Source organism: Chiloscyllium punctatum, chromosome 34, assembly GCF_047496795.1.
Source record: "Chiloscyllium punctatum isolate Juve2018m chromosome 34, sChiPun1.3, whole genome shotgun sequence".
NCBI classification, from domain to species: Eukaryota; Metazoa; Chordata; class Chondrichthyes; order Orectolobiformes; family Hemiscylliidae; genus Chiloscyllium; species Chiloscyllium punctatum.
The window spans coordinates 39603358-39623021 of NC_092772.1; the positions used below are offsets into that span (position 1 = coordinate 39603358).

At 55.5% G+C, this 19664-nt stretch overlaps 1 protein-coding gene across 1 annotated transcript in view; it reads left to right on the forward strand.

The window, feature by feature from the left end:
- Positions 1-19664, forward strand: part of LOC140458725 (glutamate receptor ionotropic, kainate 5-like) — a 250325-nt gene that overhangs the window by 47451 nt on the left and 183210 nt on the right. The window contains exons 4-5 of the mRNA XM_072553387.1: positions 6734-6899; positions 16319-16497. Of these exons, the coding sequence (XP_072409488.1) occupies positions 6734-6899; positions 16319-16497 (345 nt within the window). The remainder of the gene's footprint in view (positions 1-6733; positions 6900-16318; positions 16498-19664) is intronic.

A 19664-nucleotide genomic window follows, 5' to 3' on the forward strand; every position in this document is an offset into this window, starting at 1 on the left:
CTAATGTATTTGTAAAAGCCCTTTGGATTCTCCTTAATTCTATTTGCCAAAGCTATCTCATATCCCCGTTTTGCCCTCCTGATTTCCCTCTTAAGTATACTCCTACTTCCTTTATATTCTTCTAAGGATTCACTCGATCTATCCTGTCTATCCCTGACATATGCTTCCTTCATTTTCTTAACCAAACCCTCAATTTCTTTAGTCATCCAGCATTCCCTATACCTATCAGCCTTCCCTTTCACCCTGACAGGAATATACTTTCTCTGGATTCTTGTTATCTCATTACTAAAGGCCTCCCATTTTCCATTCGTCCCTTTACCTGTGAACATCTGCCTCCAATCAGCTTTCGAAAGTTCTTGCCGAATTCTGTCAAAACTGACCTTTCTCCAATTTCGAACTTCAACTTTTAGATCTGGTCTATCCTTTTCCATCACTATTTTAAATCTAATAGAATTATGGTCGCTGGCCCCAAAGTGCTCCCCCACTGACACCTCAGTCACCTGCCCTGCCTTATTTCCCAAGAGTAGGTCAAGTTTTGCACCTTCTCTAGTAGGTACATCCACACACTGAATCAGAAAATTGTCTTGTACACACTTAAGAAATTCCTCTCCATCTAAACCTTTAACACTATGGCAGTCCCAGTCAATGTTTGGAAAGTTAAAATCCCCTACCATAACCACCCTATTATTCTTACAGATAGCTGAGATCTCCTTACAAGTTTTTTTCTCAATTTCCCTCTGACTATTAGGGGGTCTATAATACAATCCCAATAAGGTGATCATCCCTTTCTTATTTCTCAGTTCCACCCAAATAACTTTTTTACAAGATTCCCCAATGAAACAGAATATCGGATAACTTAACCGAGCTGAAACCCCCAACAGATTATCCCACCTTAATGATACTGTTCCCAATCCATGCAGCGATCCCCATGAACACCCATTGGCACAAAAGGGTAAATCCAACACAGAGCCTGACAGCAGAGAGATCTCAGGGAGAGAGTGCGAGGTGGGGGGATTCAGCATCGACCTGCTCCCTCCCTGGATCTGTTCCTTGGGTCAGCAGCCTCAAACCCCTGCCGAACTGCTTTCAGTGACCAAACCTCAGCACTCTGCTGGAAAAAACGCAGCTGGTCAGGCAGCATCCGAAGAGCAGGAGAATCGACGTCCTTTGTAGTTCCCGATGAAGGGCTTATGCCCTTCATCCTCCTGCTCCTCGGATGCTGCCTGACCTGCTGTGCTTTTCCAGCAACACATTCTCGACTCTGAGCTTCAGTATCTTCACTCTCTCCAAACCGGGGAGCAGCTGAGTTGGGAGACACCACTGATCTCCTGTTCATTGTAAAAAAGGGTTCCAGTCTAAACACTTGAAAGCCTTATCACTCAGGCAGTATCTGTTAGCTAGAATCAAACTGACCCCAAAATCCCAGACCTTACAGATTCGTTGCTTTTCTGACCCCTCTCTCTCTCTCTCTTGAAAAAAAGGGCAAAGGTCACCTCACCTTGTTCAAGGGACAGCATCATCCCAGCCCCTATCTCCAAAAGATTCCTTGTCAGCTTCCTTCCCTCCATAGAATACAGTCCCCCCACCTACTTCTGACCCTCACCCTGTCCCAGAGAGAGGGAGAGACCCTCACCCTGTCCCAGAGAGAGAGACCCTCACCCTGTCCCAGAGAGAGAGACCCTCACCCTGTCCCAGAGAGAGAGACCCTCACCCTGTCCCAGAGAGAGACCCTCACCCTGTCCCAGAGAGAGAGACCCTCACCCTGTCCCAGAGAGAGACCCTCACCCTGTCCCAGAGAGAGAGACCCTCACCCTGTCCAAGAGAGAGACCCTCACCCTGTCCCAGAGAGAGAGACCCTCACCCTGTCCAAGAGAGAGACCCTCACCCTGTCCCAGAGAGAGAGACCCTCACCCTGTCCCAGAGAGAGAGAGAGAGAGACCCTCACCCTGTCCCAGAGAGAGACCCTCACCCTGTCCCAGAGAGAGACCCTCACCCTGTCCCAGAGAGAGAGACCCTCACCCTGTCCCAGAGAGAGACCCTCACCCTGTCCCAGAGAGAGACCCTCACCCTGTCCCAGAGAGAGAGAGACCCTCACCCTGTCCCAGAGAGAGACCCTCACCCTGTCCCAGAGAGAGACCCTCACCATGTCACAGAGAGAGAGAGAGAGAGACCCTCACCCTGTCCCATAGAGAGAGAGACCCTCACCCTGTCCCAGAGAGAGACCCTCACCCTGTCCCAGAGAGAGAGAGGGTCTCTCTCTCTGGGACAGGGTGAGGGTCTCTCTCTCTCTTTCTCTGGGACTGGGTGAGGGTCTCTCTCCTTCTCTCTGGGACAGGGTGAGGGTCTCTCTCTGGGACAGGGTGAGGGTTTCTCTCTCTCTGGGACAGGGTGAGGGTTTCTCTCTCTCTGGGACAGGGTGAGGGTCTCTCTCTCTGGGACAGGGTGAGGTTCTCTCTCTGGGACAGGGTGAGGGTCTCTCTCTCTGGGACAGGGTGAGGGTCTCTCTCTGGGACAGGGTGAGGGTCTCTCTCTCTCTGGGACAGGGTGAGGGTCTCTCTCTCTCTTTCTCTGGGACAGGGTGAGGGTCTCTCTCTCTGGGACAGGGTGAGGGTCTCTCTCTCCCTCTCTCTGGGACAGGGTGAGGGTCTCTCTCTCTCTCTCTCTCTGGGACAGGGTGAGGGTCTCTCTCTCTGGGACAGGGTGAGGGTCTCTCTCTCTGGGACAGGGTGAGGGTCTCTCTCTGGGACAGGGTGAGGGTCTCTCTCTCTGGGACAGGGTGAGGGTCTCTCTCTGGGACAGGGTGAGGGTCTCTCTCTCTGGGACAGGGTGAGGGTCTCTCTCTCTCTTTCTCTGGGACAGGGTGAGGGTCTCTCTCTCTCTGGGACAGGGTGAGGGTTTCTCTCTCTCTGGGACAGGGTGAGGGTCTCTCTCTCTGGGACAGGGTGAGGGTCTCTCTCTGGGACAGGGTGAGGGTCTCTCTCTGGGACAGGGTGAGGGTCTCTCTCTCTGGGACAGGGTGAGGGTCTCTCTCTCTCTTTCTCTGGGACAGGGTGAGGGTCTCTCTCTCTCTGGGACAGGGTGAGGGTCTCTCTCTCTCTCTCTCTGGGACAGGGTGAGGGTCTCTCTCTTTCTGGGACAGGGTGAGGGTCTCTCTCTGGGACAGGGTGAGGGTCTCTCTCTGGGACAGGGTGAGGGTCTCTCTCTGGGACAGGGTGAGGGTCTCTCTCTCTATGGGACAGGGTGAGGGTCTCTCTCTGGGACAGGGTGATGGTCTCTCTCTCTGGGACAGGGTGAGGGTCTCTCTCTGGGACAGGGTGATGGTCTCTCTCTCTGGGACAGGGTGAGGGTCTCTCTCTCTGGGACAGGGTGAGGATCTCTCTCTCTCTGGGACAGGGTGAGGGTCTCTCTCTCTCTGGGACAGGGTGAGGGTCTCTCTCTGGGACAGGGTGAGGGTCTCTCTCTCTATGGGACAGGGTGAGGGTCTCTCTCTGGGACAGGGTGAGGGTCTCTCTCTCTCTGGGACAGGGTGAGGGTCTCTCTCTCTCTGGGACAGGGTGAGGGTCTCTCTCTGGGACAGGGTGAGGGTCTCTCTCTCTATGGGACAGGGTGAGGGTCTCTCTCTGGGACAGGGTGAGGGTCTCTCTCTGGGACAGGGTGAGGGTCTCTCTCTCTATGGGACAGGGTGAGGGTCTCTCTCTGGGACAGGGTGAGGGTCTCTCTCTCTCTGGGACAGGGTGAGGGTCTCTCTCTGGGACAGGGTGAGGGTCTCTCTCTCTCTGGGACAGGGTGAGGGTCTCTCTCTGGGACAGGGTGAGGGTCTCTCTCTCTATGGGACAGGGTGAGGGTCTCTCTCTGGGACAGGGTGAGGGTCTCTCTCTGGGACAGGGTGAGGGTCTCTCTCTCTATGGGACAGGGTGAGGGTCTCTCTCTGGGACAGGGTGAGGGTCTCTCTCTGGGACAGGGTGAGGGTCTCTCTCTCTGTGACATGGTGAGGGTCTCTCTCTCTCTCTCTCTCTCTGGGACAGGGTGAGGGTCTCTCTCTCTCTCTGGGACAGGGTGAGGGTCTCTCTCTCTCTGGGACAGGGTGAGGGTCTCTCTCTCTCTCTGGGACAGGGTGAGGGTCTCTCTCTCTCTGGGACAGGGTGAGAGTCTCTCTCTCTGGGACAGGGTGAGGGTCTCTCTCTCTCTCTCTCTGGGACAGGGTGAGGGTCTCTCTCTCTGGGACAGGGTGAGGGTCTCTCTCCCTCTCTCTGGGACAGGGTGAGGGTCTCTCTCTCTCTGGGACAGGGTGAGGGTCTCTCTCTGGGACAGGGTGAGGGTCTCTCTCTGGGACAGGGTGAGGGTCTCTCTCTCTGGGACAGGGTGAGGGTCTCTCTCTCTGTGACATGGTGAGGGTCTCTCTCTCTCTCTCTCTCTGGGACCGGGTGAGGGTCTCTCTCTCTCTCTCTCTGGGACAGGGTGAGGATCTCTCTCTCTCTGGGACAGGGTGAGGGTCTCTCTCTCTGGGACAGGGTGAGGATCTCTCTCTCTCTGGGACAGGGTGAGGGTCTCTCTCTCTCTGGGACAGGGTGAGAGTCTCTCTCTCTGGGACAGGGTGAGGGTCTCTCTCTGGGACAGGGTGAGGGTCTCTCTCTCTGTGACATGGTGAGGGTCTCTCTCTCTCTCTCTCTCTCTGGGACAGGGTGAGGGTCTCTCTCTGGGACAGGGTGAGGGTCTCTCTCTCTGTGACATGGTGAGGGTCTCTCTCTCTCTCTCTCTCTCTGGGACAGGGTGAGGGTCTCTCTCTCTCTCTGGGACAGGGTGAGGGTCTCTCTCTCTCTGGGACAGGGTGGGGGTCTCTCTCTCTGTGACATGGTGAGGGTCTCTCTCTCTCTCTCTCTCTGGGACCGGGTGAGGGTCTCTCTCTCTCTCTCTCTGGGACAGGGTGAGGGTCTCTCTCTCTGGGACAGGGTGAGGGTCTCTCTCTCTCTGGGACAGGGTGAGAGTCTCTCTCTCTGGGACAGGGTGAGGGTCTCTCTCTGGGACAGGGTGAGGGTCTCTCTCTCTGGGACAGGGTGAGGGTCTCTCTCCCTCTCTCTGGGACAGGGTGAGGGTCTCTCTCTCTGGGACAGGGTGAGGGTCTCTCTCTCTCTGGGACAGGGTGAGGGTCTCTCTCTGGGACAGGGTGAGGGTCTCTCTCTGGGACAGGGTGAGGGTCTCTCTCTCTGGGACAGGGTGAGGGTCTCTCTCTCTGTGACATGGTGAGGGTCTCTCTCTCTCTCTCTCTCTCTGGGACCGGGTGAGGGTCTCTCTCTCTCTCTCTCTGGGACAGGGTGAGGATCTCTCTCTCTCTGGGACAGGGTGAGGGTCTCTCTCTCTGGGACAGGGTGAGGATCTCTCTCTGGGAGAGGGTGAGGGTCTCTCTCTCTCTGGGACAGGGTGAGGGTCTCTCTCTCTCTGGGACAGGGTGAGGGTCTCTCTCTGGGACAGGGTGAGGATCTCTCTCTGGGAGAGGGTGAGGGTCTCTCCCTCTCTCTGGGACAGGGTGAGGGTCTCTCTCTCTGGGACAGGGTGATGGTCTCTCTCTCTGGGACAGGGTGAGGGGGTCTCTCTCTCTGGGACAGGGTGAGGGTCTCTCTCTCTCTCTCTCTGGGACAGGGTGAGGGTCTCTCTCTCTCTCTCTCTGGGACAGGGTGAGGGTCTCTCTCTCTGGGACAGGGTGATGGTCTCTCTCTCTGGGACAGGGTGAGGGGGTCTCTCTCTCTGGGACAGGGTGAGGATCTCTCTCTCTCTGGGACAGGGTGAGGGTCTCTCTCTCTGGGACAGGGTGAGGGTCTCTCTCTCTCTCTCTCTGGGACAGGGTGAGGGTCTCTCTCTCTGGGACAGGGTGAGGGTCTCTCTCTCTGGGACAGGGTGAGGGTCTCTCTCTCTGGGACAGGGTGAGGGTCTCTCTCTGGGACAGGGTGAGGGTCTCTCTCTCTGTAACATGGTGAGGGTCTCTCTCTGGGACAGGGTGAGGGTCTCTCTCTGGGACAGGGTGAGGGTCTCTCTCTCTCTCTCTCTGGGACAGGGTGAGGGTCTCTCTCTCTCTCTCTCTGGGACAGGGTGAGGGTCTCTCTCTCTCTGGGACAGGGTGAGGGTCTCTCTCTGGGACAGGGTGAGAGTCTCTATCTCTGGGACAGGGTGAGGGTCTCTCTCTCTCTTTCTCTGGGACAGGGTGAGGGTCTCTCTCTCTCTGGGACAGGGTGAGGGTCTCTCTCTCTCTCTCTCTGGGACAGGGTGAGGGTCTCTCTCTGGGACAGGGTGAGGGTCTCTCTCTGGGACAGGGTGAGGGTCTCTCTCTCTGGGACAGGGTGAGGGTCTCTCTCTCTCTGGGACAGGGTGAGGGTCTCTCTCTGGGACAGGGTGAGGGTCTCTCTCTCTGGGACAGGGTGAGGGTCTCTCTCTCTCTGGGACAGGGTGAGGGTCTCTCTCTGGGACAGGGTGAGGGTCTCTCTCTCTGGGACAGGGTGAGGGTCTCTCTCTCTCTCTGGCTCAGGGTGAGGGTCTCTCTCTGGGACAGGGTGAGGGTCTCTCTCTCTCTGGGAGATGGTGAGGGTCTCCCTCTGTATCACCTTTTTCCTGACATTGCTCTGGTTGAGAGCGCGGGAGGGTGGGGTGGTGGGTGTTGTGTTGGGCTCGGACCGTGCGCTGCTCCTCCCATGGTGCTCCCTGTAAGCTGAACCTGTTTCCTCTTGTCCCACCCCTCTCCCAGATTCCCCACATTAAGGTCGGCCCAGAGGAGACCCCGAGACTGCAGTACCTTCGGTTTGCGTCGATCAGCTTGTACCCCAGCAACGATGACATCAGCCTGGCGGTCAGCAGCATTCTGAAGTTCTCCAGCTGCCCGTCTACCAGTCTCGTCTGTGCCAAGGCTGAATGTAAGGAGGGTGTGTGGAACCCCGTTCACTCACCAGAGCTCCCTCAACGCGGACAGCTGCGCCCTCCCCATTTCTGTCTGTGTATCACCTTCAATTCTCCAATCGCTGTCTCTGCACTGTCCTCACCTTCCCGCATCATTCCCAGAGCCACCCCACCCCCCCCCCACACTTATCCCACTCCCCCCACACTTATCCCACCCCCCCCCACACTTATCCCACCCCCCCCCACACTTATCCCACCCCCCCCCCACACTTATCCCACCCCCCCCACACTTATCCCACCCCCCCCACACTTATCCCACCCCCCCCCACACTTATCCCACCCCCCCCCACACTTATCCCACTCCCCCCACACTTATCCCACCCCCCCCCACACTTATCCCACCCCCCCCCACACTTATCCCACCCCCCCCCCCACACTTATCCCACCCCCCCCCACACTTATCCCACCCCCCCCACACTTATCCCACTCCCCCCACACTGATCCCACCCTCTCGGTTTTCCTGACTCCACCACGCTGGGTCGGTTGCATTCATTTCCTGCGTGGAGATGACATTTGTGGGCGGCACGGGGGCACAGTGGTTAGCACTGCTGCCTGACAGCGCCAGAGACCCGGGTTCAATTCCCGCCTCAGGCGACTCTCTGTGTGGAGTTTGCACATTCTCCCCGTGTCTGCGGGGGTTTCCTCCGGGTGCTCCGGTTTCCTCCCACACTCCAAAGATGTACAGGTCAGGTGAATTGGCCATGCTAAATTCCCCGTAGTGTTAGGTAAGGGGTAGATGTAAGGATATGGGTGGGTTGCGCTTCGGCGGGTTGGTGTGGACTTGTTGGGCCAAAGGGCCTGTTTCCACACTGTAAGTAATCTAATCTAATTATCTCACTCCCCACGTGGTTCCCAGGTGCGGAGTTGAAAGGATCAAATGTTTGTTCTCAAAGCAATGCCTTCATTGCATCACGTTGTCAAACGGTTCAGCTTTTCCCAACGCATTGGCATTGGCCAGCTCAGCTGACCACAGCAGGGCAGGGCATTGTGGGTGAGCGGCGCTGTGCGGGGGTCAGTGCTAAGGGAGTGTCGCACTGTCGGAGGGTCAGTGCTGAGGGAGTGTCGCACTGTCGGAGGGTCAGTGCTGAGGGAGTGTCGCACTGTCGGAGGGTCAGTGCTGAGGGAGTGCCGCACTGTGGGAGGGTCAGTGCTGAGGGTGTGGGCACTGTCGGAGAGTCAGTGCTGAGGGAGGGCCGCACTGTCAGAGGGTCAGTGCTGAGGGAGCGCCGCACTGTCGGAGGGTCAGTGCTGAGGGGGTGGGCACTGTCGGAGGGTCAGTGCTGAGGGAGTGGGCACTGTCGGATGGTCAGTGCTGAGGGAGTGGGCACTGTCAGACGGTCAGTGCTGAGGGAGTGTCACACTGTCGGAGGGTCAGTGCTGAGGGAGTGGGCACTGTCAGAGGGTCAGTGCTGAGGGAGTGTCGCACTGTCGGAGGGTCAGTGCTGAGGGAGTGGGCACTGTCGGAGGGTCAGTGCTGAGGGAGTGTCGCACTGTCGGAGGGTCAGTGCTGAGGGAGTGGGCACTGTCAGAGGGTCCGTGCTGAGGGAGTGGGCACTGTCGGAGTGTCAGTGCTGAGGGAGTGGGCACTGTCGGAGAGTCAGTGCTGAGGGAGTGGGCACTGTTGGAGGGTCAGTGCTGAGGGAGTGGGCACTGTGGGAGGGTCAGTGCTGAGGGAGTGGGCACTGTCGGAGGGTCAGTGCTGAGGGAGTGGGCAGTGTGGGAGGGTCAGTGCTGAGGGAGTGGGCACTGTGGGAGGGTCAGTGCTGAGGGAGTGGGCACTGTCGGAGGGTCAGTGCTGAGGGAGTGGGCACTGTCGGAGGGTCAGTGCTGAGGGAGTGGGCACTGTCGGAGAGTCAGTGCTGAGGGAGTGGGCACTGTCGGAGTGTCAGTGCTGAGGGAGTGGGCACTGTCGGAGAGTCAGTGCTGAGGGAGTGGGCACTGTTGGAGGGTCAGTGCTGAGGGAGTGGGCACTGTGGGAGGGTCAGTGCTGAGGGAGTGGGCACTGTCGGAGGGTCAGTGCTGAGGGAGCGGGCACTGTCTGTTCCCCATGCTGTATATCTCCATGACGTTAATCACTTGAATGTGAATGTGAACGATGGAATGAGTATTGTTTGCAGATGTGGTGGAAGTTGGTGTGTTGTGATCGTGAGGATGGTGGAGTCAGACGATAAACCGATATGAATCAACTGATACATTGGGGAGAGCCGGGTCAGATGGGGCTTCATCCTGATCAGTGTGCGTTGATAGATTTCGGCAGGTCGCATAAGGGACGGATTTACACAAGAAATGGTAGGGTTTTCGATAGTGCTGTGGGTCAGAGGGACCTGGGGGGGGTGGCACAATACTCTGGATCCCTGAAGGTGTCCACCCAGGGAAGTGAAGGAGTCCGACAGGATGCTTCCCTCAATCCGCCGAAGTGTGGAATACAAGAACCGGGATGTTTAGGTACAGCTTAATCAAACATTGCTACAGGTCCCTAATGGAATCGTGCGTGTGGTTCTGGTCCCCACGCGATCAGAAGGACATGACGAGGCTACAGAGGAGGTTCTCGGGTGGAAGGTCTCAGTCACAGGGAGATATTGGGTTCGTTTCCCTGTAGCAGAGAGGGGGAATCTGATTGAGGTACCCAACATTATGAGACAGGGACAGGGTAGGTGGTGCCAATCTTTCCCTCCAGGACAGATCTGTCTCAGAGCAGCGGGTATCAGTTTAAGTCAAGTTAGGTCAAGGGGAAATACAATGATTAGATGAGATTAGGTTCCCTCCAGTGTGGAAACAGGCCCTTCGGCCCAACAGGTCCACACCGACCCTCTGAAGGAGTAACCCACCCAGACCTATTTCCACCTGACTAATGCACCCAACACTACAGGCAATTTATCATGGCCAACCCACCCTAACCTGCACATCCCTGAACACTGTGGGTAATTTCCCATGGCCAATCCACCCTAACCTACACATCCCTGAACACTGGGTAATTTCCCATGGCCAATCCACCCTAACCTGCACATCCCTGAACACTGTGCTTAATTTCCCATGGCCAATCCACCCTAACCTGCACATCCCTGAGCACTGTGGGTAATTTCCCATGGCCAATCCACCCTAACCTACACATCCCTGAGCACTGTGGGTAATTTCCCATGGCCAATCCACCCTAACCTGCACATCCCTGAGCACTGTGGGTAATTTCCCATGGCCAATCCACCCTAACCTACACATCCCTGAGCACTGTGGGTAATTTCCCATGGCCAATCCACCCTAACCTGCACATCCCTGAACACTGTGGGTAATTTCCCATGGCCAATCCACCCTAACCTACACATCCCTGAACACTGTGGGTAATTTCCCATGGCCAATCCACCCTAACCTACACATCCCTGAACACTGTGGGTAATTTTCCATGGTCAATCCACCCTAACCTGCACATTTTTGGACTGTGGGAGGAAACCGGAGCACCCGGAGGAAACCAGAGGAGGGAGTGGTGCAGAGGAGAGCAATGTTTCACCCAGAGGCTGGTTAGGAGCATGTCACCAGGGAGGAACCAGGGAAATAACGCTGGAGGGGCCGGTAGAATTCTGGGACACCGGACCACCACCTAAAGGTGTGACTATGCCTCCCCTCCAACAAGTTTAGGGGGTTCCCGGGCATCTTTTCAGGGACACAGACTCTGTCAAAGTCAACGTTTTAGGGCCAGTCTGATTCTAGCTCACAGACACTGCCTCAGGCATCAGGCTTTCAATTTTACAGAGGGAAAAAAGCACTTCTTTAATAAAGGGTGGAGTGGCCAGTTCTCCCAGCTCAGTGTCTGGTTTGCTCACTCAAAGCAGTCAGGCAGGGGTTGGAGGTGTGCGTCCAAGGAACCGCTCCAGGGAAGGATCCCAGGAAATGCTCCAGGGAAGAAACAAGTCCATGCTGAATCCCCCCTCCCTGTGTTGGATTTTGCCTTTTGCACCAAGGGGTGTTGATGGACATTTCTGCACCTAATGGGAACAGCAGGATTTCGTTGGCATAAACCGTTGGGTTTTCGGTGGAGATGAAGTTATTCGGTTCGGTCTTGTTGGTCTTTCTTTGGAGAGTCTGGGAAATAACTTCAGTTCAGTTTAAAACGAAATGGTTTGACCAACTGCATCCCTCCCGGAATATCGGCATCACACCTTTTTGAAGGGACTAACAACATGAGGTGCTGGGCTACTCTCAAGGACTGATTTGAGGGAGGTCTGGCGTTTAGGCGCCATTCCCTGTAGGTAACACCATTCCCAGCAGGTGGCGCCACGCCCTGTGGGGGGCGCCATTCTCTGTAGGTGGAGCCATTCCCTGTGGGGGGCGAAATTCACAGTAGGGGGGGGGCACCATTCCCTGTTGGAGGGGCACCATTCCCAGCAGGTGGCGCCACGCCCTGTGGGGGGCGCCATTCTCTGTAGGTTGCGCCATTTCCTGTAGGGGGCGCCATTCCCTGTAGGGGTGTCACTCCCTGGGGGTAGAGTCTCCCTGTGGGTGGTGTCTCTCCCTGTGGGTGGAGTCTCCCCCTGGGGGTGGAGTCTCCCCCTGGGGGTGGTGTCTCTCCCTGTGGGTGGTGTCTCCCCCTGGGGGTGGTGTCTCTCCCTGTGGGTGGTGTCTCCCCCTGTGGGTGGAGTCTCCCCCTGGGGGTGGTGTCCCTCCCTGTGGGTGGTGTCTCTCCCTGGGGGTGGTGTCTCTCCCTGTGGGTGGTGTCTCTCCCCGTGGGTGGAGTCTCCCCCTGGGGGTGGTGTCTCTCCCTGTGGGTGGTGTCTCCCCCTGGGGGTGGTGTCTCTCCCTGTGGGTGGTGTCTCTCCCTGTGGGTGGAGTCTCCCCCTGGGGGTGGTGTCTCCCCCTGTGGGTGGTGTCTCTCCCCGGGGGTGGTGTCTCTCCCTGGGGGTGGTGTCTCTCCCCGGGGGTGGTGTCTCTCCCCGGGGGTGGTGTCTCTCCCCGTGGGTGGTGTCTCCCCCTGGGGGTGGTGTCTCTCCCTGTGGGTGGTGTCTCCCCCTGGGGGTGGTGTCTCTCCCTGTGGGTGGAGTCTCCCCCTGGGGGTGGTGTCTCTCCCTGTGGGTGGTGTCTCTCCCCGTGGGTGGTGTCTCCCCCTGTGGGTGGTGTCTCCCCCTGTGGGTGGGGTCACTCCCTGGGGGTGGTGTCTCTCCCCGGGGGTAGTGTCTCTCCCTGTGGGTGGTGTCTCCCCCTGTGGGTGGAGTCTCCCCCTGTGGGTGGAGTCTCCCCCTGGGGGTGGTGTCTCCCCCTGGGGGTGGTGTCTCTCCCTGTGGGTGGGGTCCCTCCCTGGGGGTGGTGTCTCTCCCTGGGGGTGGTGTCTCCCCCTGGGGGTGGGGTCCCTCCCTGTGGGTGGGGTCCCTCCCTGTGGGTGGTGTCTCTCCCTGTGGGTGGTGTCTCCCCCTGGGGGTGGTGTCTCTCCCTGTGGGTGGGGTCTCCCCCTGGGGATGGTGTCTCCCCCTGTGGGTGGTGTCTCTCCCTGTGGGTGGTGTCTCTCCCTGTGGGTGGAGTCTCCCCCTGGGGGTGGTGTCTCTCCCTGGGGGTGGTGTCTCTCCCTGGGGGTGGTGTCTCTCCCTGTGGGTGGAGTCTCTCCCCGTGGATGGTGTCTCTCCCCGGGGGTGGTGTCTCCCCCTGTGGGTGGTGTCTCTCCCTGTGGGTGGTGTCTCTCCCTGTGGGTGGGGTCACTCCCTGGGGGTGGTGTCTCCCCCTGGGGGTGGTGTCTCCCCCCGGGGGTGGTGTCTCCCCCCGTGGGTGGGGTCTCTCCCTGTGGGTGGTGTCTCCCCCTGGGGGTGGTGTAATTTTCCGTGGGTAGTGTCAGGCCTGATTGACTGTATACAGGATTGGTGTTTTTGCCTGGTTTCCGAACCTGTACTTCCTGTCTTCAGGTGATGACATTGCCAGTATCTGGTGTAATTCCACATCAGTGGTGTCCCTCCCTGAGTGTCATGTTTTTCCCTGAAGACAGAGTTATACCCTCTCGGGGATGCTGGTCCTCATTATTGGTGAAATTTGCTATCACTGGTCTGATTCTCAGGGCATTGCTGCAGAGGCTATTCAGAGAATTTCCACAGAGATTCCCGATAGTGTGGAAAAAGAACCTTCAGCCCAACAGATCCACACTGACCCCCTGAAGAGTAACCCATCCAGACCCATTCCCCACCCGATAACGCTACATGTCCCCCAGACTAACGTACCGAACCTGCACATCCCTGAACACTGTGGGTAATTTCCCATGGCCAATCCACCCTAACCTGCACATCCCTGAACACTGTGGGTAATTTCCCATGGACAATCCACCCTAACCTGCACATCCCTGAACACTGTGGGTAATTTAGCATGGTCAATCCACCCTAACCTGCACAACCCTGAACACTGTAGGTAATTTAGCATGGTCAATCCACCCTAACCTGCACATCCCTGAACACTGTGGGTAATTTCCCATGGCCAATCCACCCTAACGTATACATCCCTGAGCACTGTGGGTAATTTCCCATGGCCAATCCACCCTAACGTATACATCCCTGAACACTGTGGGTAATTTAGCATGGCCAATCCACCCTAACCTGCACATCTTTGGACTGTGGGAGGAAACCGGAGCACCCGGAGGAAACCCACGCAGACACGGGGAGAATGTGCAAACTCCACACAGAGAGTCGCCTGAGGCGGGAATTGAACCTGGGTCCCTGGCGCTGTGAGGCAGCAGTGCTAACCACTGTGCCACCGTGCCGCCCACAAAAGTTCACAAAAGCCCAAGTCGTGTTCCTGGGCCTTGTCTTTGGATGTGAACAGCTCAGTGAAAACAAAGGTTACTGGGGTGTTTCCCATACCATCTCCATAGAATCCCTACAGCTGTGGGGTGGCTCAGTGGTTAGCACTGCTACCTCACAGCGCTGGGGATCTGGGTTCGATTCCCGCCTCAGGCGATTCTCTGTGTGGAGTTTGCACATTCTCCCCATGTCTGCGTGGGTTTCCTCCGGGTGCTCCGGTTTCCTCCCACACTCCAAAGATGTGCAGGTTAGGGTGGATTGACCATGTTAAATTACCCCACAGTGTTAGGTGCATTAGTCAGGGGCAAATGTAGGGGAGTGGGTCTGGGTGGGTTACCCTTCGGAGGGTCAGTGTGGACCAGTTGGGCCGAAGGGCCTGTTCACACACTGTAGGGAATCTAAAAGTCTTTTAAAAATGTGGAAACAGGCCCTTCGGCCCAACTAGTCCATGCCAAATCTCCGAAGTGCATCCCACCCAGACTCTCTCGCCTACCTGTAGCCTGTAACCCTGCATTTCCCATGGCTAATCCACCTAACCGACACCTCCCTGGGCCTGATGGGTAATTTAGCATGGCCAATCCAGCCACACCCATCTTTGGACTGTGATTCCTGGTTTTTATTGAAGCATTGTACTGAACCGTAACAGTGTGGTTGCTCGACTGAGTGATCTCTTGAACAAGTACTGAATAGTTTAGTGAAGGGCGTACGGCCAGAGGATGTCTGATTGAAAGCTGTGTTAACCACTGTCCTAAATGTTGGCCACACCTTACACAAGGCCATTCAAGGTGGTGATCAATGTGGGTGTCAGGAACACCAGAGGATTGGAAGGTCTGTTGGGTATTTCTCACCGAGTTGGGAAAGAGGTATTGGGTTTGGTAGGTTGGTGCTCCAACGCTGTCACATTTACCGTGTCAGTAACACATCTGAGGCAACTCGAGAAACCGAACAGGACCGCTTTGAACGTTTAGGGAGATTTGATGATTAAAAAAAATATACCAGCCTCTTTAGAGAGAGTTTATTGCTACAACCACTCAGTTTAAAAATGGTATCCTGTGTGTGGCCGGTTAAGAGAACGTGTTGTCATGGTTTCGATGAAGGAAGATGGAGGTTTAATGAGGATCCCTATGGTGTGGGAGCAGGCCATGTTTTGATAGCGTTCTCGTTGCAGCAAATCTTTCTTGGTTGCGTTTTCACTGCAGTGTGGAAATGCAGTGTCATTTGTTTATAGCTGACTTGTGTGACCGATCAAATCACAGCAGCTCCAACCTGACACAAAATCAGGTTAAAACGAGCATCTCGGCTTTCTCCTTGATATGTTTTGAGAGGGAGTTTGTTCTAGTCATTACCATCTGTTGGTCATATCATCCATCACCTGTCAGTGGTATAATTGCCTGTAGTTGGCACAGTTGCCTGTAGGTGGTATCATTTGTGGATAAAGTGAGGACTGCAGATGCTGGAGATCAGAGCTGAAAAATGTGTTGCTGGAAAAGCGCAGCAGGTCAGGCAGCATCCAAGGAACAGGAGAATCGACGTTTCGGGCATGAGCCCTTCTTCAGGAATGGTATCATTGTGTGCAGGTGGTATTGTTGCCAGTAGGTGGTATCATTGTGTGTAGGATGTATCATTGCCTGTAGGCGACATTGTTGCCTGTAGGTGGTATCACTGCCCATAGGTGGTATTGTTGCCCATAGGTGGTATCATTGCCTGTAGGTGGTATTGGTGCCTGTAGGTGGTATTATTGCCTGTAGGTGGTATCATTGCCCATAGGTGGTATTGTTCCTTGCAGATGGTATTGGTTCCTGTAGGTGATATCATTGCCTATAGTTGGTATCATTGCCTGTAGGTGGTATCATTGCCCATAGGTGGTATTGTTGCTTGCAAATGTTATTGGTTCCTGTAGGTGATATCATTGCCTGTAGGTGGTATCATTGCCTGTAGGTGGTATCATTGCCTGTAGGTGGTATTGGTGCCTGTAGGTGGTATCATTGCCCATAGGTGGTATTGTTGCTTGCAGATGGTATTGGTTCCTGTAGGTGATATCATTGCCTATAGTTGGTATCATTGCCTGTAGGTGGTATCATTGCCCATAGGTGGTATTGTTGCTTGCAAATGTTATTGGTTCCTGTAGGTGATATCATTGCCTGTAGGTGGTATCATTGCCTGTAGGTGGTATCATTGCCTGTAGGTGGTATTGGTGCCTGTAGGTGGTATCATTGCCCGTAGGTGGTATCATTGCCCATAGGTGGTATTGTTGCTTGCAGATGGTATTGGTTCCTGTAGGTGATATCATTGCCTGTAGGTGGTATCATTGCCTGTAGGTGGTATCATTGCCTGTAGGTGGTATCATTGCCCATAGGTGGTATTGTTGCTTGCAGATGGTATTGGTTCCTGTAGGTGATATCATTGCCTGTAGGTGGTATCATTGTCTGTAGGTGGTATCATTGCCTGTAGGTGGTATCATTGCCTGTAGGTGGTATTGTTGCCTGCAGATCCTACCATGCTCTCGGGAGGGGTAGTGGTGACCTTGAGAAGCCAGTTCCATGAGCAATGTCAGGTAGCCTGTTTCTGTGCTTTCAGATACTGTGATCCTGATGGGTATTTGTGTCTCCTGACAGGTCTCCTTCGCCTGGAGGAACTGGTACGGCAGTTCCTGATCTCCAAGGACTCCCTGTCAATCCGAATGCTTGACCATTCCAATGACCCCACACCCCTGCTGAAAGAGATCCGGGACGACAAAATCTCCACCATCATCATTGACGCCAACGCCTCAGTGTCTTACCTCATTCTCAAAAAGGTCAGGCCTGGCTCAGCACAGAGTTCACTGACACACAGGGGAGAGTGGGGAATGTCAGTGTTCACTGACACACAGGGGAGAGTGGGGAATGTCAGTGTTCACTGACACACAGGGGAGAGTGGGGAATGTCAGTGTTCACTGTCACCCAGGGGAGAGTGGGGAATGTCAGTGTTCACTGACACACAGGGGAGAGTGGGGAATGTCAGTGTTCACTGTCACCCAGGGGAGAGTGGGGAATGTCAGTGTTCACTGACACACAGGGGAGAGTGGGGAATGTCAGTGTTCACTGTCACCCAGGGGAGAGTGGGGAAAGTCAGTGTTCACTGTCACCCAGGGGAGAGTGGGGAATGTCAGTGTTCACTGTCACACAGAGGAGAGTGGGGAATGTCAGTGTTCACTGTCACACAGGGGAGAGTGGGGAATGTCAGTGTTCACTGACACACAGGGGAGAGTGGGGAATGTCAGTGTTCACTGTCACACAGGGGAGAGTGGGGAATGTCAGTGTTCACTGTCACCCAGGGGAGAGTGGGGAATGTCAGTGTTCACTATCACACAGGGGAGAGTGGGGAATGTCAGTGTTCACTGTCACAGAGGGGAGAGTGGGGAATGTCAGTGTTCACTATCACACAGGGGAGAGTGGGGAATGTCAGTGTTCACTGTCACCCAGGGGAGAGTGGGGAAAGTCAGTGTTCACTGTCACCCAGGGGAGAGTGGGGAATGTCAGTGTTCACTGTCACACAGAGGAGAGTGGGGAATGTCAGTGTTCACTGTCACACAGGGGAGAGTGGGGAATGTCAGTGTTCACTGACACACAGGGGAGAGTGGGGAATGTCAGTGTTCACTATCACACAGGGGAGAGTGGGGAATGTCAGTGTTCACTGTCACCCAGGGGAGAGTGGGGAATGTCAGTGTTCACTGTCACAGAGGGGAGAGTGGGGAATGTCAGTGTTCACTGTCACAGAGGGGAGAGTGGGGAATGTCAGTGTTCACTGTCACACAGGGGAGAGTGGGGAATGTCAGTGTTCACTGTCACCCAGGGGAGAGTGGGGAATGTCAGTGTTCACTATCACACAGGGGAGAGTGGGGAATGTCAGTGTTCACTGTCACCCAGGGGAGAGTGGGGAATGTCAGTGTTCACTGTCACCCAGGGGAGAGTGGGGAATGTCAGTGTTCACTGTCACACAGAGGAGAGTGGGGAATGTCAGTGTTCACTGTCACACAGGGGAGAGTGGGGAACGTCAGTGTTCACTGACACACAGGGGAGAGTGGGGAATGTCAGTGTTCACTGTCACACAGGGGAGAGTGGGGAATGTCAGTGTTCACTGTCACCCAGGGGAGAGTGGGGAATGTCAGTGTTCACTATCACACAGGGGAGAGTGGGGAATGTCAGTGTTCACTGTCACAGAGGGGAGAGTGGGGAATGTCAGTGTTCACTGTCACAGAGGGGAGAGTGGGGAATGTCAGTGTTCACTGTCACACAGGGGAGAGTGGGGAATGTCAGTGTTCACTGTCACAGAGGGGAGAGTGGGGAATGTCAGTGTTCACTGTCACACGGGGGAGAGTGGGGAATGTCAGTGTTCACTGTCACAGAGGGGAGAGTGGGGAATGTCAGTGTTCACTGTCACCCAGGGGAGAGTGGGGAATGTCAGTGTTCACTGTCACCCAGGGGAGAGTGGGGAATGTCAGTGTTCACTGTCACAGAGGGGAGAGTGGGGAATGTCAGTGTTCACTGTCACACAGAGGAGAGTGGGGAATGTCAGTGTTCACTGTCACACAGGGGAGAGTGGGGAATGTCAGTGTTCACTGTCACACGGGGGAGAGTGGGGAATGTCAGTGTTCACTGTCACACAGGGGAGAGTGGGGAATGTCAGTGTTCACTGTCACCCAGGGGAGAGTGGGGAATGTCAGTGTTCACTGTCACCCAGGGGAGAGTGGGGAATGTCAGTGTTCACTGTCACCCAGGGGAGAGTGGGGAATGTCAGTGTTCACTGTCACACAGAGGAGAGTGGGGAATGTCAGTGTTCACTGTCACACAGGGGAGAGTGGGGAATGTCAGTGTTCACTGTCACACAGGGGAGAGTGGGGAATGTCAGTGTTCACTGTCACCCAGGGGAGAGTGGGGAATGTCAGTGTTCACTGTCACCCAGAGGAGAGTGGGGAATGTCAGTGTTCACTGTCACACAGAGGGGAGAGTGGGGAATGTCAGTGTTCACTGTCACAGAGGGGAGAGTGGGGAATGTCAGTGTTCACTGTCACACAGGGGAGAGTGGGGAACGTCAGTGTTCACTGTCACAGAGGGGAGAGTGGGGAATGTCAGTGTTCACTGTCACCCAGGGGAGAGTGGGGAATGTCAGTGTTCACTATCACACAGGGGAGAGTGGGGAATGTCAGTGTTCACTGTCACACGGGGGAGAGTGGGGAATGTCAGTGTTCACTGTCACACAGGGGAGAGTGGGGAATGTCAGTGTTCACTGTCACAGAGGGGAGAGTGGGGAATGTCAGTGTTCACTGTCACACGGGGGAGAGTGGGGAATGTCAGTGTTCACTGTCACAGAGGGGAGAGTGGGGAATGTCAGTGTTCACTGTCACACGGGGGAGAGTGGGGAATGTCAGTGTTCACTGTCACACAGGGGAGAGTGGGGAATGTCAGTGTTCACTGTCACAGAGGGGAGAGTGGGGAATGTCAGTGTTCACTGTCACACGGGGGAGAGTGGGGAATGTCAGTGTTCACTGTCACAGAGGGGAGAGTGGGGAATGTCAGTGTTCACTGTCACCCAGGGGAGAGTGGGGAATGTCAGTGTTCACTGTCACCCAGAGGAGAGTGGGGAATGTCAGTGTTCACTGTCACAGAGGGGAGAGTGGGGAATGTCAGTGTTCACTGTCACAGAGGGGAGAGTGGGGAATGTCAGTGTTCACTGTCACCCAGGGGAGAGTGGGGAATGTCAGTGTTCACTGTCACCCAGAGGAGAGTGGGGAATGTCAGTGTTGACTGTGACAGAGGGGAGAGTGGGGAATGTCAGTGTTCACTGTCACCCAGGGGAGAGTGGGGAATGTCAGTGTTCACTGTCACCCAGGGGAGAGTGGGGAATGTCAGTGTTCACTGTCACACAGAGGAGAGTGGGGAATGTCAGTGTTCACTGTCACCCAGGGGAGAGTGGGGAATGTCA